At 55.8% G+C, this 21,905-nt stretch overlaps 1 protein-coding gene across 19 annotated transcripts; it reads right to left on the reverse strand.

The window, feature by feature from the left end:
- Nucleotides 1–3,259: 3,259 nt before the first annotated feature.
- On the reverse strand, nt 3,260–17,378 carry PDLIM7 (PDZ and LIM domain 7). Of its 19 annotated transcripts, none has more exons than XM_073232845.1 (16): nt 17,227–17,377; nt 16,175–16,281; nt 14,149–14,278; nt 14,023–14,072; nt 12,265–12,416; nt 12,154–12,184; nt 11,620–11,738; nt 11,223–11,243; nt 10,849–10,985; nt 10,652–10,688; nt 9,619–9,680; nt 9,230–9,467; nt 8,103–8,283; nt 3,964–4,084; nt 3,762–3,877; nt 3,260–3,599 (listed from the first exon to the last, which is right to left on the reverse strand). In XM_073232845.1, exons 2-16 carry the CDS (start codon nt 16,268–16,270, stop codon nt 3,513–3,515), a joined length of 1,578 nt encoding a protein of 525 aa, XP_073088946.1. In that variant the 5' UTR covers nt 16,271–16,281; nt 17,227–17,377; the 3' UTR covers nt 3,260–3,512. The 19 variants fall into 19 exon arrangements, 18 of the variants coding, with proteins under 18 accessions (XP_073088946.1, XP_073088943.1, XP_073088944.1 ...); XM_073232842.1 differs by having other exon boundaries at nt 9,619–9,689; XM_073232843.1 differs by having other exon boundaries at nt 9,619–9,689; nt 17,213–17,347.
- Nucleotides 17,379–21,905: the final 4,527 nt, after the last annotated feature.

A 21,905-nucleotide genomic window follows, 5' to 3' on the forward strand; every position in this document is an offset into this window, starting at 1 on the left:
TGCCCTGTAGTGCCCTGGCTGCACAGTCTGCCATGGCTGGCCCCACCCTCCTGGGTTTTTCCCAGGCTTGCAGCAAGCTGCTCCTTTCTGCACTAAGGCCCCTAGAACCCTACGGCTCCCTGCCCCACTTCGGGAAAGGACCCTTCCTCCACTCCCAGGGTTGGCTTTAGACCCAGGCCTACGCTGGTGCAAATCCCAGCCCTGGCTGCCACTCCCTGTGGACCAGGAGAGCCAGGCCCTCTAATCCCTGGCCTCAGCTCCCTTCCTTGTAGCAGGGCTGCTTGGAGGGGCCCAAGGGATTGTGTTCCTTGTGTGTGTTCCAGAGCCACGTGGGGTCCAGCACTGAGGAGGCAGATCAGAATCATCAGTTCCTGCTTCTGTGCTCTGTTCTCCAGCAAAACAGTTCCTCTCCACCACCTCTCCCTGCTAACTTCAAATGAGCTCAAACTGCTCAGAGATGGCAAAAGCCCCCCTCTCTCCTGCTGCTTCTCCAGCTGCCCACTCCGCCCCCTGCCATGGGCTCTGCCCCCTTGGTGGGGGAAACTGCACTGTCCCAGGGAGCTAATGGCCTCCCCTGCCTGGCATGACATTTCCCAGTTCCCACTGCCTCCACCAACACAGCCTTGCACCTCAGCTTTGGAACACAGTGATCCCTGCAGCTCTGTGGAGGGCAGCTGGGAGACCTTCCGCCTATCATCTGTAGAGGAAACCTAGGCCATTCCTGCTGGGTGGCTCTGGACAGGTCACTTTCCTTCTCTGAGCCTCCATTCCCTGCCCTGAAGCATTCCTTTAATGTCATCTCTTAAGTGTGTGTGATTGCACCAGTGATTGCTCTTGGGTTCTTGCCAGAGGTGACCATTCAGAACAGGTGCCCCACGCTTGTTTTTACTTCCTTTAGACTAGCTCCATGCTGAGATTCAGTTCCCAGCTCTGCTCTTTATTCTACTCTCCTTTATATCCCCAGCCCCCCAACTTCTTCTACCAACCTTCCCTTGCGGACACCTCCCAGCTTCCTCCCTCCACCCGTCTTGGCTGCTAGACTGATCCTGGACGCCAGCGGGTCAGTCTCTTTTGACCCACCACAGCCAAGCCTCTTGAAAGAGCTGTCTACAGTCTCTCATCTCCACTCTTGGTCCACCTCCTCACCCCCACCCCCACTTTGTCCCTTTAACCCTGGCAGCCACCCCAGCTCTCTGCTAAACTGATCTGGCAAACGTCACCTTATTGCGAAATGCCATGGGGACTCCTCGGCTTTATCTGCCCGACAATTGTTGGCAACTTCTGGCAAACGCTACTGCCCTGTCCCGGCTGCCCTGCCAGGGGCTGTTTGGAGGCTGTTGTCCTCTGCTGCCTCCTGGGTTCTCTGCCCAGTGCCACAATGTTGCCACTTCTCTATGCTGGGACCCCAGCTGTCCACACACTGAATTTGACCATATTTATTATTTTTTTAAATAGGACGCTTAAAAATTTTAGTTGCCAACATTCAAAAACCAGATTTGACATAAAAGTCTGAATTTCTGAATACTGTTAGTAAACTGGCAGATCCGGCCAAGCCTGGCATTCCCACGCATAACCCTTGGTTGAGGCTGAGGGCGGCTGCCCCCGACTCTGCCCAGAAGGTTCCCAGCAGCAATCACCATCCACCCTGTGCACTTGCTTGCTTGTAACCATGGAAACCAAGGATGGATTGAGGGCTTCATGGTTCAGGAGAAATGGGAGAGAGAACATTTCTTTGTGGAAGTGAGATTCTCTTTGATGTGCTGGGGATGTCCAGGTTGAATGAGAATCATATTCCACCTGCTTTACTCCTGATGTGACCTGCCTGGGCCCTGTTCTCTCTGGGCATCAATTACTAGCACCTCTGATCACTGTTCCAGACTGTCTCAAACTCACTCTTGAATGGAATCCCAAGGTAAATCTGGACTTGATTCAGCTGCTCCCTGAATTTGTCTCCTAAATGTCCCACAGACACCTGCTTGAGTCATTCAACATTCATTCATTGGCCAATGTGCCAGGCACCGTTCTAGGCTCTGCAAGACATGCAAACAATACAGGGCCCTGTGTTCATGCCCCAGGGGTCCTCGAGAGAACAAAACAGAGAGCCCTTTCTGTTCTTTAGAAAAGGATGGGCCCAAGGACCTCTTGAGAATGCCAACAACCTCAGCATGCTCAAGGTCTCCATGCCAAGGAGCCTTGCACAGGTGGCTATGGGCATGCTGAGTTGTCCTGGCCTAATTTGGGCCCTCTCCACAGTCCCTCTCCAATCCAGGCTTCGGACAGGAGAGGTGACAGTCCCTGTAGGGTGACAGAGGGCACCAGTGGGAAGCAAGAGGCCCTGGGGAAAGATGGGGCCATGATAGAGCCTCCAGATTTTGAGATAGCCGGCAGAAGCCAGTCTCTATGGGACGCTTGCTGGTGAATGGTGCTCAGTGGCACTCAGGTCTCCGGACAGCGCACCCAGCTTCAGGCCTGGCTTGTGGCTCAGTGGCATGCAACCTTGGTCAGGTCCCCTAAACTTTCATCCATAAAATAAGAGTAACTGCAGACAGCTCATAGGGTGGCTGGGAGGATCACATGAGATGCCACCAATAGCTGGTACATCCCAGATGCCCAGCAAAGTTGCCATCCTTCCTCTCCTCACCCTACATCCCACAAGCCCCTACCCTAGGCTGATTTCCCATCTGCCATGCTGTTTTCTGCTCCTCCCTTCCCCTGGCTCCTATACCTCCTCATCTCCCTCCTCCCAGCCACCCTGCTCATGGCTTCCAGGGATCTTTTACACCATGAATCGGAACTGTTTACTTCACTGTTTCAAAATCCTCTGTGCCCTGACCCCCCCACCCCAGCCTTGCCATCGGGAGGCAATCCCAACTCCTTGGTCTGGCACTGGTAGCCTCCTAGGACCTAGAATCTGTCCTCTGCAGCCCCACTGCTTGCCGTACCACATGGATGGGAGCTGGCAGCTCTGGGCCTTCACTCTGGCTGTTAACATTTCTCATGTCCCATCTTTGCTGATGCACCCCCAACTTCTCTTCTCTGGCCTCTAAGCCAGGCCAGACCAGGCTCCCCCCACTTCTGTGGGTGCCTGGGCCCAGCACATGGATCCCCTCTTACTTCCTCCTCTTATTGACCTTGAGCCCTCCATGTCCTCACCACAGGACTGCCAAGATGGTCATTCTGGAAAAAGCCATCTTAACCTCCAGCCTGCTATGTGCCTCAAATCCCCTTTCCTAATGCACAGGAGGAAGTGCACGCAGGGCACAGCTGTACATAGGTTTATTGTGGCACTGGTGGTGAACAGGAGCCGGTGCAGCCAGCACCGGTGTGTGATGGTGGTGGGGGGAGTAGGAGAAGAAGGGGATAGGGCAGTGCCTCAAACCCCAGGCTTAGGCCAAGAGTTGGGGTTGGGATGACCTTTGCCAACCCTACCCAGGAGTCTGGAGCGATGACTCTCAAAGAAGCAGCCGACCCCGGCAGCTGGGCTGGGTGAGGCAGCAGTGGGTGGGAGGGATTCACACGTGGGAGAAGGCATGGCTCTTGCAGAGGGGCTTGTCCTTCTTGGAGTAGAAAGTCTTTCCTTCCAGGTTGATTTGACATATCTGGGGACAGCCAAGGTCCAGTCACATGGGCTTGGAGGTGGCAGAAGAGGCCCCTTCCCAACCTCTCATGAACCCCAGAGGCAGGGGGTGGAAAGGAAGCTGGCAAAGAACACGAGATGTGGGGCGGGGAGCCTGAGTCCGAGTCCGAGGGGAGGCACTCACCGCACACACAAAACATGTGTCGTGCCAGCTGAAGCCCAGGGCCTCCAGAAAGCGGTCCCCAGCATCAATCTTGAAGTCACAGCCACGGCATTTTGTGCCAAACATCTTTTCATAGTCTGAGGATGGAGGCAGAGAAGAGGGGGCACTTGGTTCTCACCAGCCCCTCACCCCAGCCCCACCCCTCACCTGCATACCCACCTACCTCGCTCACAGTAGGGCGCACCTTCCTCCATGTAGAAGGCCCTGTTCCGAATGGGTGTCTTGCAGGCCACGCAGATGAAGCAATGCACATGCCAGGTCATCTTCAGGGCATGCATGATCTCCTGGGAGGAGGCGACAGTCACCAGGGGGCTTGGCCCCCTCCTCTCAGAGCTGGGGACACAGGAAGGCTGGCCTTGGGCCCTCTTCCTCACCAAGTAAGCGTTACATCTCACCATCCCCACCCCTCTCACACTGTATCTCCACCTGTGCGATCTCCCTGTGGATGTCCTCTATACCTCTCAGACTTGCCTTGTCCAAAGGTCGGCTCCCAATCTTCATGCCTCAAACCTACTCCTCCCATAGCCATCCCCAACTCCATCCTTCCATCTGCTCAGGCCAGATTCCCCTCTTTCTCTCATACCCTGCACCAAGTCTGCCAGGAAATCCTGTTGGGTCCACCAAGCAGCGTCACATCCACATTCTGACCTCTTGTGGCTGCCCTGATGCAGGAAGTGAGCCCTGGGCATCTGGCCTTGGTGACTGCACAAAACTGGCCTCTGAGCTCCTCCCTCAGCCCTACAGACTGATGTCACTCTGAGCCAGGCCACAAACCCTTCTGCTTGAATCCCTGCCGGTTCTATATTTCTCTGAGTAAAGGCCAAAGCCCTGAGAAGGGACCAGAGGCAGGCAGGTCTGGCCTCTGCCTCTCTGCTCTCCCCACATGGCCTCCTGCCCATGGTTGCTGCACTAGGCTGTCCCATGTCTGGACTGCTCTGCTGCACATTTTCAAGTCTCAGCCTTCCCCTCAAGTTTCTGCTCATATGTCACCTTCCCTGTGAGGCCCACTCCAACACCAGCTAATAGACCTGCCTTCCTAGTGACATGCTCCTAATGCTCTGAACTCTGTTTTTCTCTTACACAGTACCACATAATTTACTTATTGTGTCTATTGCTTATCATTTGCCCCTTCTCTCCTTCCTGTTCAAAAATAAGGTCCAGGAAAAACAAGAACTGTTCTATCAGCTGATACATCCCAACAGTGCCTGGCCCTGTGAGAGGTCGTAAATAAATGCTTGTGAGCTGAGTTAACCTGCTTCAATGGAGAGGGGAGGCAGTAGAGGCCCAGGGAGGGGCTGTGTGATTGGTTCCCGGGACCCTAGGGCCCACCAGCAGCATTTGGATCTGGAGCAGGCAGAGGTCAGTGTGGGACCTGGAGGGGGTTCAGATCCGTGGGTTCAGCCTGACCTTGCTTCTTAGTTGGGTGACTTGGCCAACACCTTTACCATCTCTTGGCACTTGGTTCCTTCCCTTGTGAAATGGGAACCTAATCCCAGCCTTGCAGGGTTGTTGTGAGGACCGCCCTGCGCTTGAAGCTGGGAGTCCCAGGCCTAGTGCCTGCCAGTAGGGGCAGTGTTGATGCTCAGGAATGTTCGTAAGGTGAAGATGGAATTCTAGGTGTTAAAGTGAAATCTCCTGATTTTTTGAGATAGTGCACCTAGCTCTCAGATGGCCCATCTGTGCCGTCTACAACATCCGTGTCACATCCCACATATGCCTCACAAACATCCTGGTGAGGGAGTTACTGCCACCTCCATTTTAGTGAGTCCCAGAGACAGTGACTTGCTCTAGTCACTTATTGTGACTAGATTTGAACAGATTTGAAAAGTGGGCTTTGTGTCCAAGTCCAGCTGACCCCACAGCTGGTTCTTCCCTCTGCCTGGTATGCCTCTTTTCAAGGAGCAGTCAGAGCGCTCAGGGAAGGAGCCTGGCCACAAGCTGGTAGGACAGGGCTTGGGCAGGAGCGTGAGGACGCCAGAGCTGGGCATGGCGCCGTCAGCAAGAGCTCAGAAGAACCTGTGAGCCAGTTATTGATGTCTGTTTTACCTGCTAAAGTTCCCTAACTCTGCCTGCCTTTCCCGTCCCTACTGCCCTGACCTGGGCTGCAGCAGCCTGCGCCTCTTCTCCAGCTGGGCCTCCAGCTCCTGCCCTAGAGAAAGCTTGCTGCGGCTCACCGCACACCTGGCCTCACCAGATCCCAGCTCCAGACTCCCAGCACAGCCCTTGCCCACCTCCTCAGCCTCATCTCACACCCTTCCCAACTGCTGCCTTGTGACATAAGCCATCCCCTCTGCTTGGGGCACTCTTCTTGATCCGTTTCCAAGCTACTTCCTACTCAGAGAGGTCACCGAACAGTAGGGCCTTGATCTGTGGAAGCAGATCCAGCTCAAGACAGGTGCTGGGATCCAGCCCATTCCACTACAACATTCTGATGGGTGTGGCCTAAACTGGCAGGAAAATGATGGATCTTGGGCAAAATTCTTTCATCTGTAAGGGGAATAACCAAACTGACCTCACAGTTCGTGACACACACTGACTCAAGTCCCAAGCGGAGCTCCAGTTGGCAGTCAGGTTTCGCCACAGGAAACCTGGCCAGGCTATGTCCAATGTTCAGCCTCAGTGGGAAGAATAGGATTTTGAATCACAAGTTTTTGAATCTGAATGTCTGGTTTTGCCACTCAATAGTCCTGTGCCCTTCAGGCAAAGGAGCTATCCTTCAGGGTTTCTGTGTTCTCACGCATGAGGAACGGCCGACATGTGGGTGGATTAGTCTCTCCAAAGCCTGTTACAACCCTTTTCCCTTCCTTCCTTAAGGGGGATGGAGGCTAAAATACTGGGTTTGCCAGCCTCCCCTGTGGTCCAGCTGCTCACAGTCTAGCAATTTCAACCACTGAGATAAAGGGGCAGGTTCCTGGTTTGTCTTTCAGGGTCAAACATCTCATTACAAGAATGCCGTTTGCCCCTTCCCTCTCCTTCCTGTCGCAACAAGAATAAAACGCCTGGGGCAGTCAGACCATGAGACAGTTGGCCTGGAGACAAAGGTCTACATGCTAAGGATTTTGGAGCCAAAAGACAGGAAAAACATAAAGGCACCCTTGAGCTGCTGTTCCAGTCCTGGAGTTCTTGTGACTGAAGTAAATAACCCCTTCTGTTTAATCTCTGTAGCGGGGCTTTCTGCTCCCACAGCTGCAGGCAATCCCACTGACAGCTGCCATCTCTCATGCTTGCCTGTCCACCGCTCACTTTCTTTCTTAGGGTCATGGCAGCCAGTTTCATTTTGGGGAGCCAGTCTTCCCTTACTCTCAGTCTATGATTCAGGCAAGGCCACCCAATCCCTGCTCCAGGAATGGGTGTCACCCAGGCCTGGCCAATTCGAGTCACAGGGCTTGGTTCAGAGATGGGCATGTGACACAACCCAGGCCGAGGAGCATCAGGAACTCCTGCTGTATCAAGTGGCTCAGAGGCGCTCTCATTCACTTGGTAGTGCTAAGCTGAGATGTAGCCCTGGAGCCGCTGTGGCACCATCTTTGCTGCTTTCTAGGGAAAATCATGCTGGGAATGAAGCGAATGCAGATGAAAACAAAGGCGAGAGGTAGAAGAATCCTGATAACCTTGGGACCTGCACTCAACTGGGCCTTAAGTTAGTCCCTTGGGCTTTCTGATTATTTGAGCCAATACAGGTATCCCCTACTTTTTCAAAGTTTGTGTTATGCCACTTTGCTTTTACAAAAGACCTACGTTAGTACCTGTTTTTGCTAACTGAAGAAAGTCTGACAAAAAGCAAAAATAGTGGTCAGCATTTGCTTTGCATTTCTAGAGGCATGCACACCCTGAGCAGTGAGAGTGGCACCGCTGGGCTCCTTCCCCGGGAACCAACCTCAGCCTCTCAGCATCAAGCCGCCAGAGCTTCAAACTGTGTGAGCATCTGCGCTTTCTCTCGATTTATTTTGTATAGCCATTATGTGTCCTAAGGTATGGGAAAAGCCTAAGAGAGGTTATTTTCCTGGTCTGGGAAGGCTCAAAAGTTTTTCCGTATAAATTAATGGTAATCGCTTCTTTTGCTTTACACCATTTCAGCTTAAAAAGATTTCACAGGAAGGCTCTACTTTCAGATAGCAAGGGAAACCTGTACACTCTTGCTTGCTTGAGCCCCTCTGAGGAGGATTTTGGACATTTACTAAGAGGACCCTGGCTAATGTACAGAGACATCAACAGCGCAGCCAGGGAGAGCCCCCAGGCCCAGGAGGTGCTTGACGCTCAGGGTCGAGCTCACCTTCTCACCCGCCCACCAGCCCCACTCACGCCTGTGATCTTCTTCTTGCACTTGGCACAGCTGGGTGCATAGCGCACATCATAGCAGGAGGGGCAGAAGATGGCACCCTTCTCCTCAAAGAAGCCGCCCTCTTCCAGAACCTTTCCACACTGGCTGCACACAAACTCCTCGGGGTGGTATGCATGGCCCAGTGCCACCAGATAACGGCCCCTGAGGGGGAGGCAGAGCAGTGAGAGGAAGTGTATGCAAATGTGGCTGGGGCTTCTGGCCATAGCCCAAGTGGGTTCACTGAGCATCTATTCTGAAGCCTTGAAGGGAAAGTTCGTTCTCCCCAATTACCAAACGGGAGAAAATAGGTTTGCCCAATGTCACAGAGCAAGAATAATGAAGCTGCACTGCTTTAATGAAAGGAGATGAGGGACAGGGGCAGTGCTGGAACAGGGAGGAGGGCTGCACTGGGTGGGGACTAATGAGACAAACCAGAGGAAATGGGGGTGGGAGGCCCAGAGTACCCTCGGGCCTTGCAGATCAGGGGCACCTGAGCCAACCCTGGTGCCCATTTGGGTTCTGCTTGGCTATTCCATCTCACTTGGGCAGGGGCCTGGAGGTCCCAGGTAAATGGGGGTGTCTGAAGGAGGGTGTGCTTTGCAGAGCCTAAGAGTTGGCACGAGTTAAAAGCAGGGCAGGGCTGGGGCCGAGAAGTAGGAAGGCTCTAGAATTTGGCACACTGACTCTGGAGGGCACTGTGTAACCCTGCTGGGCCCCAGGGAGCAGCGCAGAGAGGAAGGGGCCTCTGGCCGGCCTACTTTTAGAGCAGAAACCAAATAAGCAGGACAGAGGCAGCGGGGCTAGGAGGGGGCAGGCCCTTCCTTGCCCAGGGAGCAGCAGACATCCTTGACACACTTCTTCAATCTCACCAGGGCAACACTGATGGAGACCATGTAGGGTGGGGTGGGCGGAGGTAACGTGGGATTCAGAATCTGAAGACCCAGGCTAGGTCCCTCCCTCAGTTCCAACTAGCAACTGAATCCTTATTCTCTTGCAGTGGCAGCTGAGATCAGTGGGAAGACTAATGGGAGAGTAGTAATCGGAAAGATGCCAGGGCCAGATTCCCAGACAGGAAAGGCCAGGGTAGGAAAGGAACAGGGCCACCCACCGGATGACCTTGTGGCACTGGTGGCATACAGGAGTCTTGCCATTGCTGCCACCACCCGCTCCTGTGCCCCCTCCAGAGGCTGCCTGCACGATGGAGGTGCGGTTCTGCAGAGGTGTGGGTGTGGCTGGCTGGCTGTGCCGGGTCAGCACCGTGCTTGTCTTGTCCGGGGCGTAGCGCTCAGCAAATGCAGGGTCCACAGCCCAGGGTGGGCGGCTAGTGGGGCTAGGGGTGGTAGGGCCTGCCAGGGCCAAGGAAATTATCTCCAGAGGGTACCCAGTGACCCCACAGGATGGGGGTAGTGCCAGGGCAGCTTGGAGGGGCCCACCACCCCCAAGCCCCTGGAAACTACCCACCTTTCCCTTTCCCCATAAGCAAGCCCATTCTCTCACCAGGCCAGGGGTCCTGGGGTGTAGCTGAAGCTGGGGCTGGGGCTTCTGTCCTGGGCACCTGGCTGTAAGATCTGCCATTCAAGGCCCTGTATAGCTGAGGTTCCTGGCATGGCTCCACCCCCCAACCTTGATCCTGCTTGCCCCACGGGAGATGCCTGGGTATATGAGAGCTGCTGGGTTGGATTCCAGGTCCCACTGGGGTAGGGATGGGTAGGGCAGCTTCTCCTAGCCAGGTTCCAGCTGGCTGGCCTGTTGTATGGGACTGGGAGGTAGAGCAGGGCTCTTGCTTCTGGGCAGCTCTTAGGGCTTCCTCACCCCAGAGATCCAGCTCTGATGGCAGGGCACCCTGGACCAGGTACTGCCTCCCACTAAGACCCAGACTGGCAGTGCCCACACTGGGTCTTAACCACCTAACATCCCTAAGCCCAAAAGGCAAACCAAGCCCACAAAGATAGAAGACAGAGGCAGAGAAAGCAGGGCTGAGAATGTTTATTTCCATGCCCAAGCCAGCACAGACCAGGCAGTCAGCAGTACCATAGGGCAAAGAGGGAAGGCAGTGTCAGACGGAGCCAGACCGTGTGCCAGCCTAGCAGGAAGCTCAGTCCAGGGGTAGGAAAGGGGTGGTGAGGTAGGCAGAAGCTGGAGGCACCAAGGTGGGTGCCCTGGGCAAGAGAAATATGGAAAGAGAGAAGCAGAGAGGGCAGCTGGCAGGTGAGGGCCAAGCTACGACTGCATGTTGAGCACGTGGGCAGAGCGCTGGTGGTGCCAGTCCCGGAGGCGGGTGTAGTGTGGGCTCTGCAGCTCCAGGACATACTTTTCCCTGAGGGACAGAGAGAGAAGGAGGAGGAAGTGGAAGAAAGAGGAGATAGAAGGGAGGAAGGGAGGGAGGATGGTGCCCTGCCATCAGGAGGGTGCCAGGAAAAAGGAAAGAAGGAAGGAGAATGGAGTCCTGGCTGGGGATCCTTAGGAGCAGGAGCGGGGCTGTGGCTGGAACGAGAGGTAGGGCATGAGAGGGCTCGGCATGTTCTTTTACCTTGATTTCTTCAGATGCTCCTCATCCGGGTCTTGCACTGAAGAGGCAGAGGGAGGCATTGACCAAGAGAAGACAGAGAGACACCCCAACCCTGAGCCCTGGTGGAGGGTCACAGGGCACAGAGAGGGCTCCAGCTGAACCCAGGCCTGGGCTGAGGGCCAGCAGGAGAGTCGGCCCTGCCCTGGGCTGGCACTTACTGAACTCGGTGCCTGTGAGGTGAGCGAGGATGCGGAAGGAACGGGACTGTCCTGTCCCGGGCCGCGGCCGCCAGTCCTCCGTGTCCTCCGTCAGCCGCTGCTTGCTGGCATCTGGGACCAGCGGTCGGAGCGGCTGTCTGTGGGGAGGGTGTGGCTCAGAACCTCATGCTGGGGGCGCACAGTGGGGGCAGCCCCTCCCAGGGTTTGGTACAAATGGGCTATGGTAATGGGAGTGAAGAAGGACAAGGCCAGGGCCCTGCTGGGTGGGTGGGTGGGTGGGTGTTAAGTGAGAGGACAGGGCAGTCAGGGTAGGGAGGGGCCACCGCCCAGAATGTCAAAAGAAAGGAAGAGAGGGACAGGCAGAGGGGGCTCACTGACTTGTCAGGGGTCTGCACCTGTGAAAGAAATAAGACAGATGGACAGATAAAGGGACAAAAGGACAGACACGGGGAAGAAGAAAGATGGCAAGAGGTCAGAGTAGCTGTGGGCAAGGCTGCATTGAGTGTCTGGGGCTCAGTTGGCCCAACACCACACCCCAACCCGGGGCCGCAGGCGGTGGGGCAGGCCGCCTCAGTCAGAGACCCCAGAAGTGCAGCGCCTGGGCCGGAGCCACACCCTTGGAAGGGCCCAGTGCCTGCGGTCCCCGCCCGGCCGCCAGGGGTCGCTGCCGCACGGTTCCGACGCGCCGGGACGCAGTGCACACGCATGAGCAACAGCAGCGTACGTGGGGCTCGAAGGGGTGTGGGCGGTGGGCAGGCAAGACGAACGTACCCATTGTGTTGCGGGACGCTGTCAGCGGGCAGGGGCGCCCCAAAGGGCCGGGCCGTCTTGTTGAGGGAGACGCTGGGTGCAAAGATGTACCGCGGGGACTCCGCGGCGGGGGCCTGTGCCTGGGCGGAGACAGAGCGGTGCAGGGCGTGCGGCGGGAACCTGGGCTGGCCGGGGCGCCTCACTGGCGCGGAGAGGACAGCAGCGCTCCAGCCCCGCCCCCGCACATCTGGCGGGAGGCTACCGGGCGGGGGCCATTTAGGAGCGCAGCTCTCATACCCCAACGGTTGAGAGCAGAGGAGTGCAGCTTACAGCACGGGCCAGCGGGGGGCAGCGGGCAGACAGAGACAGACATGCCAAGTGTCCGGACCGTGCGGCAGCCCCTGGCCTAACTCCACTTTCCCCGACCCTCCCCAGCTTCGGCTTCCACCCCCTATTTCTAGCCAGGGATGGGGGTACCGAAGCTGCACTAAGGGAGCCGACGTCCACTCCTATCCCGCCCGCCGCCCAGATGTCCCAGACCCATCCATCATCTACCTTCTGCTGTTTGCTCTGAGAAGGCTGGGCCCTGGAGGAGGAGAAGGGATGACAGATAGCAGGCCAGGCCTGAGGGCACCCCACCCTCTTGGCAGCCCAGTGGCCACGGACCTGCTGAGACCCAGGCTGAGGCGCTCCCCGCAGGCACGGATCTTGTTCTGGGCCTCAATGTGCGTGAGGCCCCCAGCATTCTCACCATCGATGTTCAGTACCCAGTCACCCACAGCCACACCGGCCTGTGCAGCTTTACCTCCGGGAGTAAGCTACGGAGAGATGGACGGTCACGGAGGCCCAAGACTGCAGACTAAACTGAGGCCAGCAATAGTCAACCCTGCTTAAGCTGCCCCACTTCCAGAACCCAGAGACCTCTTCTTTCAACATGTTTCCGGGCAGCTGTTGGATGCTAAAGTGACCTGGAAGGGGTGGGGTTCTCCTGAGCTTCATGATCACCCAAACACCTTGCTTATTTATTCACTTCCATGATCCACCCCACTGTCTAGAAACTGCTGATGCCAACAAACAGTCTCCACTAGGCTGAACCCCAAGCTTTTCAGCTCCAACCACAGTCTTTTGAGGTTCCCTGCCGGCCTCTTGCCCTGTTCCACTCACCCTCTGGCTTGTGCAAGTTCCTCCCTGACACTACTAGATGCTCACACTGACCTTTCACACTCCCAGCACCCTGTCCTGGGGCCAACTGCAGAGAGCTGCCAGGACCCTTTGAGAGCTAGGAACAGGCTCCATCATCTCCAGGTTCCCAGTGAACAGTGCCTGAAGGGGCCCAAGGTGTCAAGTGGGGCTTCATAGGCTGTAAATGAGTGTTACTCTAAAGCTTTCAATTGCCGTAACACCCTCTCCCCCACAGGGCTTTGAGCTGGGAATCACTGCTTCCTGCGATTAGAGGGGAAATAGTAAGCTGGAAGGAATGGTCACTACCAGCATGAGCTGAGACCATCAGGGATGGCTTCTGGGAAGAGGTGGGTCTTGGTAAATAGAGTGGGAGGTGCTACCTAAGGAGTGAGAGTCCTTTTTGAGTCTTGAATGCCAGAAGGAACCAGGACTTGGCCTTGATGTTAAGTGGGCCATAAGCAGTTTGAAGGCCCAGAGTGGGCCATTTCCCAGAATTCCAACAGAGGCGACCCTGACAAACCCCATAGGGCCCTCCCAGCCCTCTAGCCCAGTGGCAGGAACCCAGAAAGGGCGGCACTCCTGTTCATGGGTCTAAGCTCACAGGGCTGCCGTCTATCCGGCAAGGCAAGGGGCCTGGCCCCGAGCAGACTTCTGTGGGGCAGTGGTGGAACGCAGATTTACAATTCACACGCCAGGCAAGGAAGGTCTGGGAGATAGAGGCTGTCCATGGCTGCAGGAGGCTCCTCAAGTGGGCTGGTACACGGACTGAGTTGAGGCAGGGAGAGGAGAGGCAAGAGGTTCCAGGGAGATAGCAGAGGGCAGAGGGACCAGACACAGAGACTGGCAGCACTGGGGCAATAAGGGAGAGCTGGGTTTGACATCTGTTTCATGTTTGGGAGACTGGAAGGGTAAGACAGGGTGGCTCCTTCTTCAGCACCCTCTAAGAATAGCAGCTTACATTATTAAGCACCTAGCAGTGCCAGATACTGACACTGAATCCTCCACAGCCCTGTGGAGTAGAGTCTGGGATTATACCCATTTTGTACATGGGAAAACAGAGAGATGAAGTAACTTCTCTAAAGCTGCCCTACTAAGTGGCAAGGCCAGTTTTGACCCTGACCCTAAGGCTCCCCTACACCAGGCCACCTGTGCTGAGTGTTATGGCACAGCTCAGAGGTTAGCCTAACTAGAATGAATCTTTGAACCCCTGGTTAGGTTTGGGGCCTGTATCTCCTATCTCACCTTTAGTTCAATCCAACAACCCCTTATAATGGGCATGGGGAAGTGACGCCCTTGAGAGGAAATGACTTAGTTGAGATCATGGTGAGTCAGAAGAAGGGAAAGCTGGTCCAGCCACTCCCTACCCACATGGGCTAGCTCCTGGGAGCCGAGCCTGAGGTGGGAGCCTTGGCGTGGACAGGAGCAGCTGGGTCCTGGAGAGGGGTTGGGAAATTGTGGACCACTTCCTTTCCCGAGTATCTAGAAAGACAGGAAGCACCTGAGGAACAGAACAGTGGTCAGAGAGTTATAGCAAAGCAGGAGAAGCTCTGGGGGAGTGACTGGAGAGATCAGGGAGGCCTGAGGGACCAAGGGGAAAAGCCAGGGGGCTGGATACTGCATGGGGTGGGGGTGAGTCAGCCCAAGAGCTCTACTGAGCAGCCCAACCCCCAAGTCCCAGACATTACCTCATCTCCCAGCCAAGGCCCTCAGCCAGCCCTAGCCCCTCCCTCCCTGCTCCATGCTGGGGTCAGGGGAGAGGGAAGGGCCTGCCCAGCGAGGGAAAAAGATCACCCTGCCAGCCCCCTGGCCCAGCAGCCCACCCTCTCACCAGGGGCCTAGCTCCAACTTCAGGGCTGGGCTCAGCTGGTGGCCCCACCCACAGCTGGTGCTGCCTACTGGGGAGCTTAGGCCCAGAGTGCCCCCAACAGGCCACATTTGAAAATACAATCCCCCCACCCCAAACCCCCACCTCATCCCCCTGCCATTATGTTGCCCATCCCCACCAGCGAAGACAGGAGTTGGGTTGGTCAAAGCCTCTGGCCCCCAAGTCACAACGGCCAGCACTTTCCCAAGGAGGGAGATACAGGATAGGTTTTCAGGGCTGGTAAGGCTTGAGAACTGTGTAGGGGTGGGTAGGTATGGAAGGGGGACCACTGCCCTTAGCTACCCAGCAGGGGTACAGTTTCTAGGGGAACCCCATGGAAAGGTCACTGGGAAGAATAGTAACTGCTGCCTGCCCTGGTCACCAAGCCCAACTTCCACAGACTCCGCCCTGGGCCCCTCTCAGGATGGGCAGTGCCTGGACAACCTTTTGGCCCCCTCTAAGCAGAGCTTGCCCTAGGCTTCCAACAGCTGCCTGCCTACCAGGTGCCTGGGTGAACCTCTCTGAGCAGACAGATGTGGGAGCAGGAAGTCCCTGCCCCCTCCTGACCCTCAGGCCACAATAAGAGACACCAGCCCAAGGACTGGCCTCACCCTCCCTGGGTAGGTAGTTTGTTCTTTGTGTCCCACAACTGACCCTAGAGCTGGAGCCATGGCCTCATGGCCAGCAGCTGAAGGGGCCCACCAATGGGGTTCAGGGATTCAGGCCCAGGCCAGCCTTTTTCAGCTCAGACTCCTGCCACCAGTTGGTCATCCCAGTGTGGGGCTGCATTCTTGCGCTTATAAGGCAATCCCCCTGCCACAGGGAGGAGCCAGCCCCCAGCTCCACCCCCACAAGGGCAGAAAGACTCTCAGGAGCTGAAGTCAGAGCCCTAGAGCCCAGGCCCACATCACTGTAGGCCACTACAACTTGAATGGGACCAGTGGATAGGATAGAGGTCTTCCTTTGGCTGGAGACAACCCCACCTTCTACTCCTGAAAACTGTAGGCCATCCCAGTGCCTGAATTCAAATCCCTGCTTTGCAATGGAATCTCTGAAGGAGCCCTTCTAGATCTCGGAGCCCTGGGTTCCCTCTCTGGAAAAACAGGATGACAATTGCTATTCCTTAGATGCCAATGAGGCTGAAGTGAGATCTTGCAATCAGAGTGCCCTGCCTGGGGCCTGGCTCCAAACATTCCTCCTTCAAGCAGCTTAGACACTTCCTGAGGACCTCAGGCTCCTCTCCTGCAGAATGAGATTCCCCCAGGGAATCAGAGGTGCGTGCCTCAGGAGCTCTGTGGGATGGTATCAGATACAGTGTCCTGCTGGGGAAGTGTAGAGGCTGCTCCTTTCTCAGTATCCACCTGGTTGGGAGTCCTTGTCGCAGGTGCCCACCTCTCTGGGCCTGGGCACCTCCTGGTCTATTACACCTGGCTCACTCCCACTCAGACTCGGGATTCCCAACACCCACCATCGGACACACCTGAGCACCCAAAGATTCCTGGGGGCACCCCTACCCCAACCTAGGCTCACCCGGGAGATGGAGAGGGGCACATTGAAGTCCTTGCCCCCCTGCAGCCGGAAGCCCCAAGGTGCAGGCCCCTCTAGTATCACCTTAAAGGAATCCATGGTGCCTGCTCCTGAAAAGAGAAAAAAGTGAGTGACTGGCATGGTGGGTGCACAGACGGGCCCAGCTCTGGACACTAATCTGGGCTGGTGCCAAGCAGGCACCTGGGAGACGCTGAGCACACCCAGGGCATGGGTAGGCGGGCACCTTGTCAGGTTTGCTGAGCTGCTGAATGGCAGACCACATTTTGCAAAGACAGGGACTGGGACAGTGAGGAGACCCCACATCCTATCTTAAGGTTCTTCTCATCCGGGAGTGAGCCACAAGTCTGATTTGGCACAGCCTCCCCCCAAGCCACCCTTGAGCCTTTGAGAAAAGGCGAGGTGAGTCAGGGGCCGGCGCTCCTCTCCCCCGCCCCCAGGTCCCGGCAGGCAGGCCGCGGCTGGAGCCTGCTCGGACTATATAAGGCGTGTAAGCTGACACTGTGCGGAGAGTCAGCGGAGGGAGCACACGGGGGCTCGGGACGCGAGGGGGAGGGGTGGGAAGACAGTGAAGGGAGGCGGCTGGAGCGGGTCCTAGCCATTCCGGGTGGGTGAGGCTGCTCGGCGCCTCGGACCGACCCCTGGGCCCTGGAGGGTACCGGGCGGTGCCGCGGCCACAATGTTGATCGGTGGGGCCTAGGACCCCAAAGCGTAGCCAGGAAGGGGATTCGTTCTGGAGCCCACGGGGATGGTGCCTCCTACACAGGCCTGCTTCCATCCCGGCGTGACTCAGTTTCCCCCTGAGCCCCCGCCCAGGCCCCATGCACTGGCCAAGTCCTGAGCGCAGGAAGCGGCGCAGGCGCCAGTCGGCCCCGCCGCAGCCGGCTTAGCCGTAGGAAGGCGGAGGCGGAGACAGGGGCCCGGGCCCATGGGAGAAAGCGCAGCGTTAGCCACAATCCCCAATGCCCTCTGTGGTTCCCAGCAGGCTCCTGTCCCCAGCGTGGCCCAGTCCGAGACACCCACCCGGTCGCCTGTACCTGCTCGGCCCCGGTGGGGCGCTGCTAGGCGGCAGGTTCCAAGAACAGCGTAGGGATCGGATGCCAGTGCTCTGATCCCGCCCCCGCGGCCACCGTCCCCTTTGAGGCGGCTGAAGCGGGGTGGAGACTTAGGCCACGCCCCATTTAAGTCACGCCCACGGGCGGTGTCTTTGCTGGTTGGAAGCCCCACCCAATCCTCTCGCCCCGCTCAATCTCACTTTGAGCTGGAAGGCGGTGGGCGGGGTCTGCGCGGAGTCTGGGCGGGGACCTGGCTGTGGGATGGGGATGTAGCGCATGGCTGGTCCGCTTGCCGCTCGTCCAGCGCCTTTCTCCTCCCACTGGCTAAGGGGAAAGAAAGTGGCTTTGGAAAGGGAACAGACCTGCACTTTCCGAACCTGTTTCCTCCTTGGAAAAATAGGACAGTAATACCTCGTTGGACCGCTGTGAGGAGGCATTGTTTGGCGTAATGTGCAGCCATCCACGGCTCCAGAATTTCTAAATGGACGACGGAGGGACTTGAAGGGGACACGCGGAGGTGGGGTTAGTTGAGGTGGGGTCAGGATCTGAGCCGTCACTTCCACCCTCTAACCTCCGGCATTCAGCAGCTGGCTGCCAGCCACCCCTGCTCAGCATCAACCACACACTGTCGAGATGGGCTGTGGCCTTGTACCCCATGGCAGAGCGGGCAGCGCCTCCACTGTGAGTGTAACTGGAGGACTCTAGCGGTAATGTCAGAGTCCCAACTTTGCCGCTAGCGCTCAACCCCGGGCGGCTAGGCGGCGGGGGAATTTGAACAGGGACGGGAATGTGTGGGTGAGTGCATAGACGTCCACCCCTCAGCTCTTAAGAAGGCATGGATGCCCTTCTCCCACCTCTGCCGTCATTAACATTCCCCTTGTTCTGCCTCATTCCCCTCACTACACAAACTGCTGTGAGAGTTCTCGTCTTTGCAGAAATCCTCTCTTGACCCCAATTCTCTCTCCAGCTATTGCTCTTTCATCCCACTCCTCTGGAGAGTAAAATTCTGCAAAAAGTGTTGTCTGTTGCCCTGTCTCCACTTGTTTTCTGTTCTCTCTTGAACCCGCTCTGGTCAGGCTGTTGTTTCCACCAATCCTATGGTTCTCCAATGACCTCCAGGTTATCAAATCAATGCAGGGTTCTCAGCTTCTCTTTCACCCTGCCTGAGAGCAGGACTGGTGCCTCTTTCCCTGGCTTCATGCCTCCCTCTGCCCCATTGCTTCCTCCCTCTCCATCTCTTTTGGCAGCTCCTCTTCTGCCTTGCAGCATGGCCAACAGATCTTGCCTGTCTGCATTCACTAGCTGGGACCCCATCCTGCCCAGTGGCTATAAATAACACCCACATGGCAAGGACTCCCAAGTTGTATGTCCAACTCTGACCTCCCCTGAAGAACTCCAGACTCCAATATCCAAGAGGCTGTCCAGCCTCTACTTGGAAGTCTACTAGATATCTCAAACCATCATGTCTTAATTTAAATTAGTGCTTTCCCCACCTTCCTAAATCCTTCTTCACCTCTGTAAATGACACCAGCATTCATCCACCTGGTCCACTACAAACTATGAAGTTATCCTTCTTTTCTCTTCTCTTTCATACCCCAGATTTTGCAAATTCCATCTTCAGAATATGTTCCACATCTGGTCTCTGCGGCCAGTGCTGTCCCTGCCACTCATCTCATGCCTAGACACCCTAACAGTCTCCTGACATCTCTCTTGCCCACTCCACAGTCTTTTCCATGCAGCAGCCAAAGTTATATTTTTAAAGCAAAAATCACACCACCCTCAGCTTTAAGCATTCCAGTAGGCTTCTTGTTGCACTTAAAATAAAACTCCAATGTCCTTAAGATATATATGGCACTAATAAGCTGGGTCCTCCTCCCACTTTTCCCCTTACTCACTCCACTCCAGCCACTCTGGCCTCCTCCAACAAGTCAAGCATATTTCTGCCTCAGAGATTTGCACTTGCAGCTCCTGTTTGGAACACTTTCCCCCTGATATCTAAACAACAGGCTCTCCCACTTTGTTCAGGTCTCTGCTCAGCTGTTGTCTCCTCCAAGGGGCCTTCCCTGATCACCTTAGCTAAAACAGCAGCCCCTTGACACCTCACCCACATCATGCACTAGTCCCTTACCCTGCTTTGTTTCTCCCCATAGCATTTACCACCATCCGACATTATACTGTTTGTTTCTTCACTGCCCTTTGTCCCCGTTGGAATATTAGTCCCATGGGAGCAGAGACTTGTGTGTCTTGTCCACCATTTCCCCAGTGCCTGCACACAGTGGATGTGAATGAGCAGTTCAAAGAGGATTGAGTAGGTGAACTAGCAAATGAGCAAAGGAAGAAGGGCAGCCTGGGGTCCTGGTAGTCCTCCAGCAGAGAGGACCCCACAGTCCCATTCTTTAGGCCCTTGCAAGGCTCAGGCCTGTATGGAACCACCAGAGCTCCCAGCATAGGCAGCTCCTGGGTAGGAACAGGCCCCAGAATAGGATGCAGTGCCCCCTGGTGTCTAGGACACCTGCAGCTCCAGGGCAAGGTGCTCAGAGTCTTGGAATTTCTGAAGACTTTCTCTTTCACCATCTCATTAGAACCTCACAAAATGAAACAAAGAGACTTAGATTTATAATAAGAAAGCATGCTAGACTTAGATTTATAATAAGAAAGCAGGGACCCAGTTCTGATCATGACCCTGACTCTCTGGGTAATCTCCACTGTGTCCTGGGATTTGCAGAGCTGGCAAGGGCTGGGTTGCCCCCATGGGGCGGATGGGCCCTGCTGCAACCACCCTGAGAGCCTCCTGGCCTCAGCTTGCTCTCTGGCAGGCAGCCTGATGGATCATGGGAAGACTTTGTCCATCAGGAGGAGCTTCCAAAGTGGCTCTGAACTCTGCCTCCCTGTGGCTCTAACAACCTTCTGGGCTTTGCCCTCTGTGGCCGCAGACACCATGGGATAGCACTGCCTGGAAGCCCCTTCCCCCAACCTCCCTTCACATGTGGCATTTGGAGATGCCTTTTAGGTGTAGTTGGGTTCTTACACCTGGGTCTCAGGGGAGACGTCTATGCTGAAAATAGACATTGGGGAGTCATCAGCATTGAGATGATCTGTGAGAGCTGGAGGCCAGAGCAGCTGCTCAAGGCAGTGCTTCTCCACCCTGGGCACACATTACAACTGGCTGGCAAGCTGAAAGCAGACAGTGGCACTCAGGCCCTGTTGGGACTGAGGAAATCCCAGCCCCTGGGTGTGGACCTAGGCATGGGCCATTTTTAAAAGCTCCAGGGTGATTCTGTGGACAACCAGGATTGAGCCTGTGTCTGAGGCCAGAGCCCCAGGCAGAGCTGGCAGAGGAGGGGACAGCAGAGGCTGGGAGGGACAGGCCATGGGGAAGGAGGAAAAGCAAATAAAGACAGTGGTGCAAGGAGGGCTGTCAGGGAGTCTGGGTCACAAAGTCAGTCCGAATTGCTTTTGTTTTGGCGAACAAGAAGGTTGGTGACCCTGGTGAGGGTGATGTAATGGAGTAGCAGGACCACGGGAGCTGGAGTTGGTGGAAGGGAGAATGGAAGATGAGAAAGTGGAAATGAGAGTAATCAACAACTTTTGAGGAGTTTCACTGTGAAGAGGAACAGAGAAATGGGGACATGGCTGAGGTGACTGTGAGATCAAAGGTTGCCCAGCTGTGAGGTGCTAGGAGTGGAGCACATGTTGGGGAGCAAACACTGCTCCCCCTGGAGGGCAGGAAGGAGATGGCGCAGGTGCTGAGGCACTTGGACAGGAGGTGGGCGGTTCAGGGCGTTTGCTTCTGTTGGCTGCACTTTCTCCGGAGTCTCTCCGAGGTGCGATGGGCAGGGACAGAGAGGAGAACATGTGAAGTCTTGAAGGGGAGGAAAGAAGTCACTCTGGGACATGCAGTCTCTCTGGAGAGCCTGTCCATTGAGACTTGAGATCATATTGTTAAAAGAGAATGCAATCAGCCAGAGGATGTGAATTTCTCTGCTGTGAGCAGCTAGCTGCTGGGAGGCAAGCGCTGAGGGGAGCTGAGCTTACCGACGCCGAGGGCTTTGCCAGACAAATAAGAGAAGGAAAGGGGAGCGTGATGGGTTGACCATGTTGGTGGAGCACAGAATCTGTCAGAAAAGAATGGAACTGAGGACAGTGGCCACACAGATGGTGAGAAAAAGGTCACTGTAGCTGGAGAGGAGCTTTATGGGCCATGCTAGAGGAAGTGGGCTGGAATGAAAGAAAGAGGTGGATGCTTGGAAATAAGGTGGCAAAGAGGGAGTATCACTGTTACAAGGTTTGGGATGTGCCAAGGGTGTGAGCAGCTGAGGCAGAGTTGAGGTCAAGGGGCCAGGAGGCCAGGTCTTTGGGCATATGATGCTATGTTCATGGAGACTCCAGGGATGGTGGCAGCAGTAGAATGAGAGCACTAAAGTCTTTAAGAGACTTGCTTGTCTCCCTCTGGAATGTGGGCTGTCTTGAACATGGCTGCATCCCCAGTGTGTGGCATGGACCAAGCACATGGTAAAACTCTTAAGGAACGAATGTATGCCTGGCAGGTAATTTGACTTTCATCTGTGACATTTGAGGAGACGGAGGCCTGAAGCTTCCCAGAAGCGTCTGCATATATTTGAGTCTCAGTGGGGAGCAGGAGTTTTGGGTGTGCACATCTT

Source organism: Manis javanica, chromosome 1 (genome assembly GCF_040802235.1).
Source record: "Manis javanica isolate MJ-LG chromosome 1, MJ_LKY, whole genome shotgun sequence".
NCBI lineage: Eukaryota > Metazoa > Chordata > Mammalia > Pholidota > Manidae > Manis > Manis javanica.

Bases quoted from the DNA above. Each gene is read 5' to 3' on its own strand.
- PDLIM7 (XM_073232842.1), bottom strand. From the start codon at position 16,270: ATGGATTCCTTTAAGGTGATACTAGAGGGGCCTGCACCTTGGGGCTTC. The intron at 14,073-14,148 runs GTGGGTAGGGAG...TTTCCTCTCAAG, and splicing joins GCTCCCAGGAGCTAGCCCAT to GGCGTCACTTCCCCATGCCC. The intron at 3,878-3,963 runs GTAGGTGGGTAT...CTCCATCCTCAG, and splicing joins TGCGCCCTACTGTGAGCGAG to ACTATGAAAAGATGTTTGGC.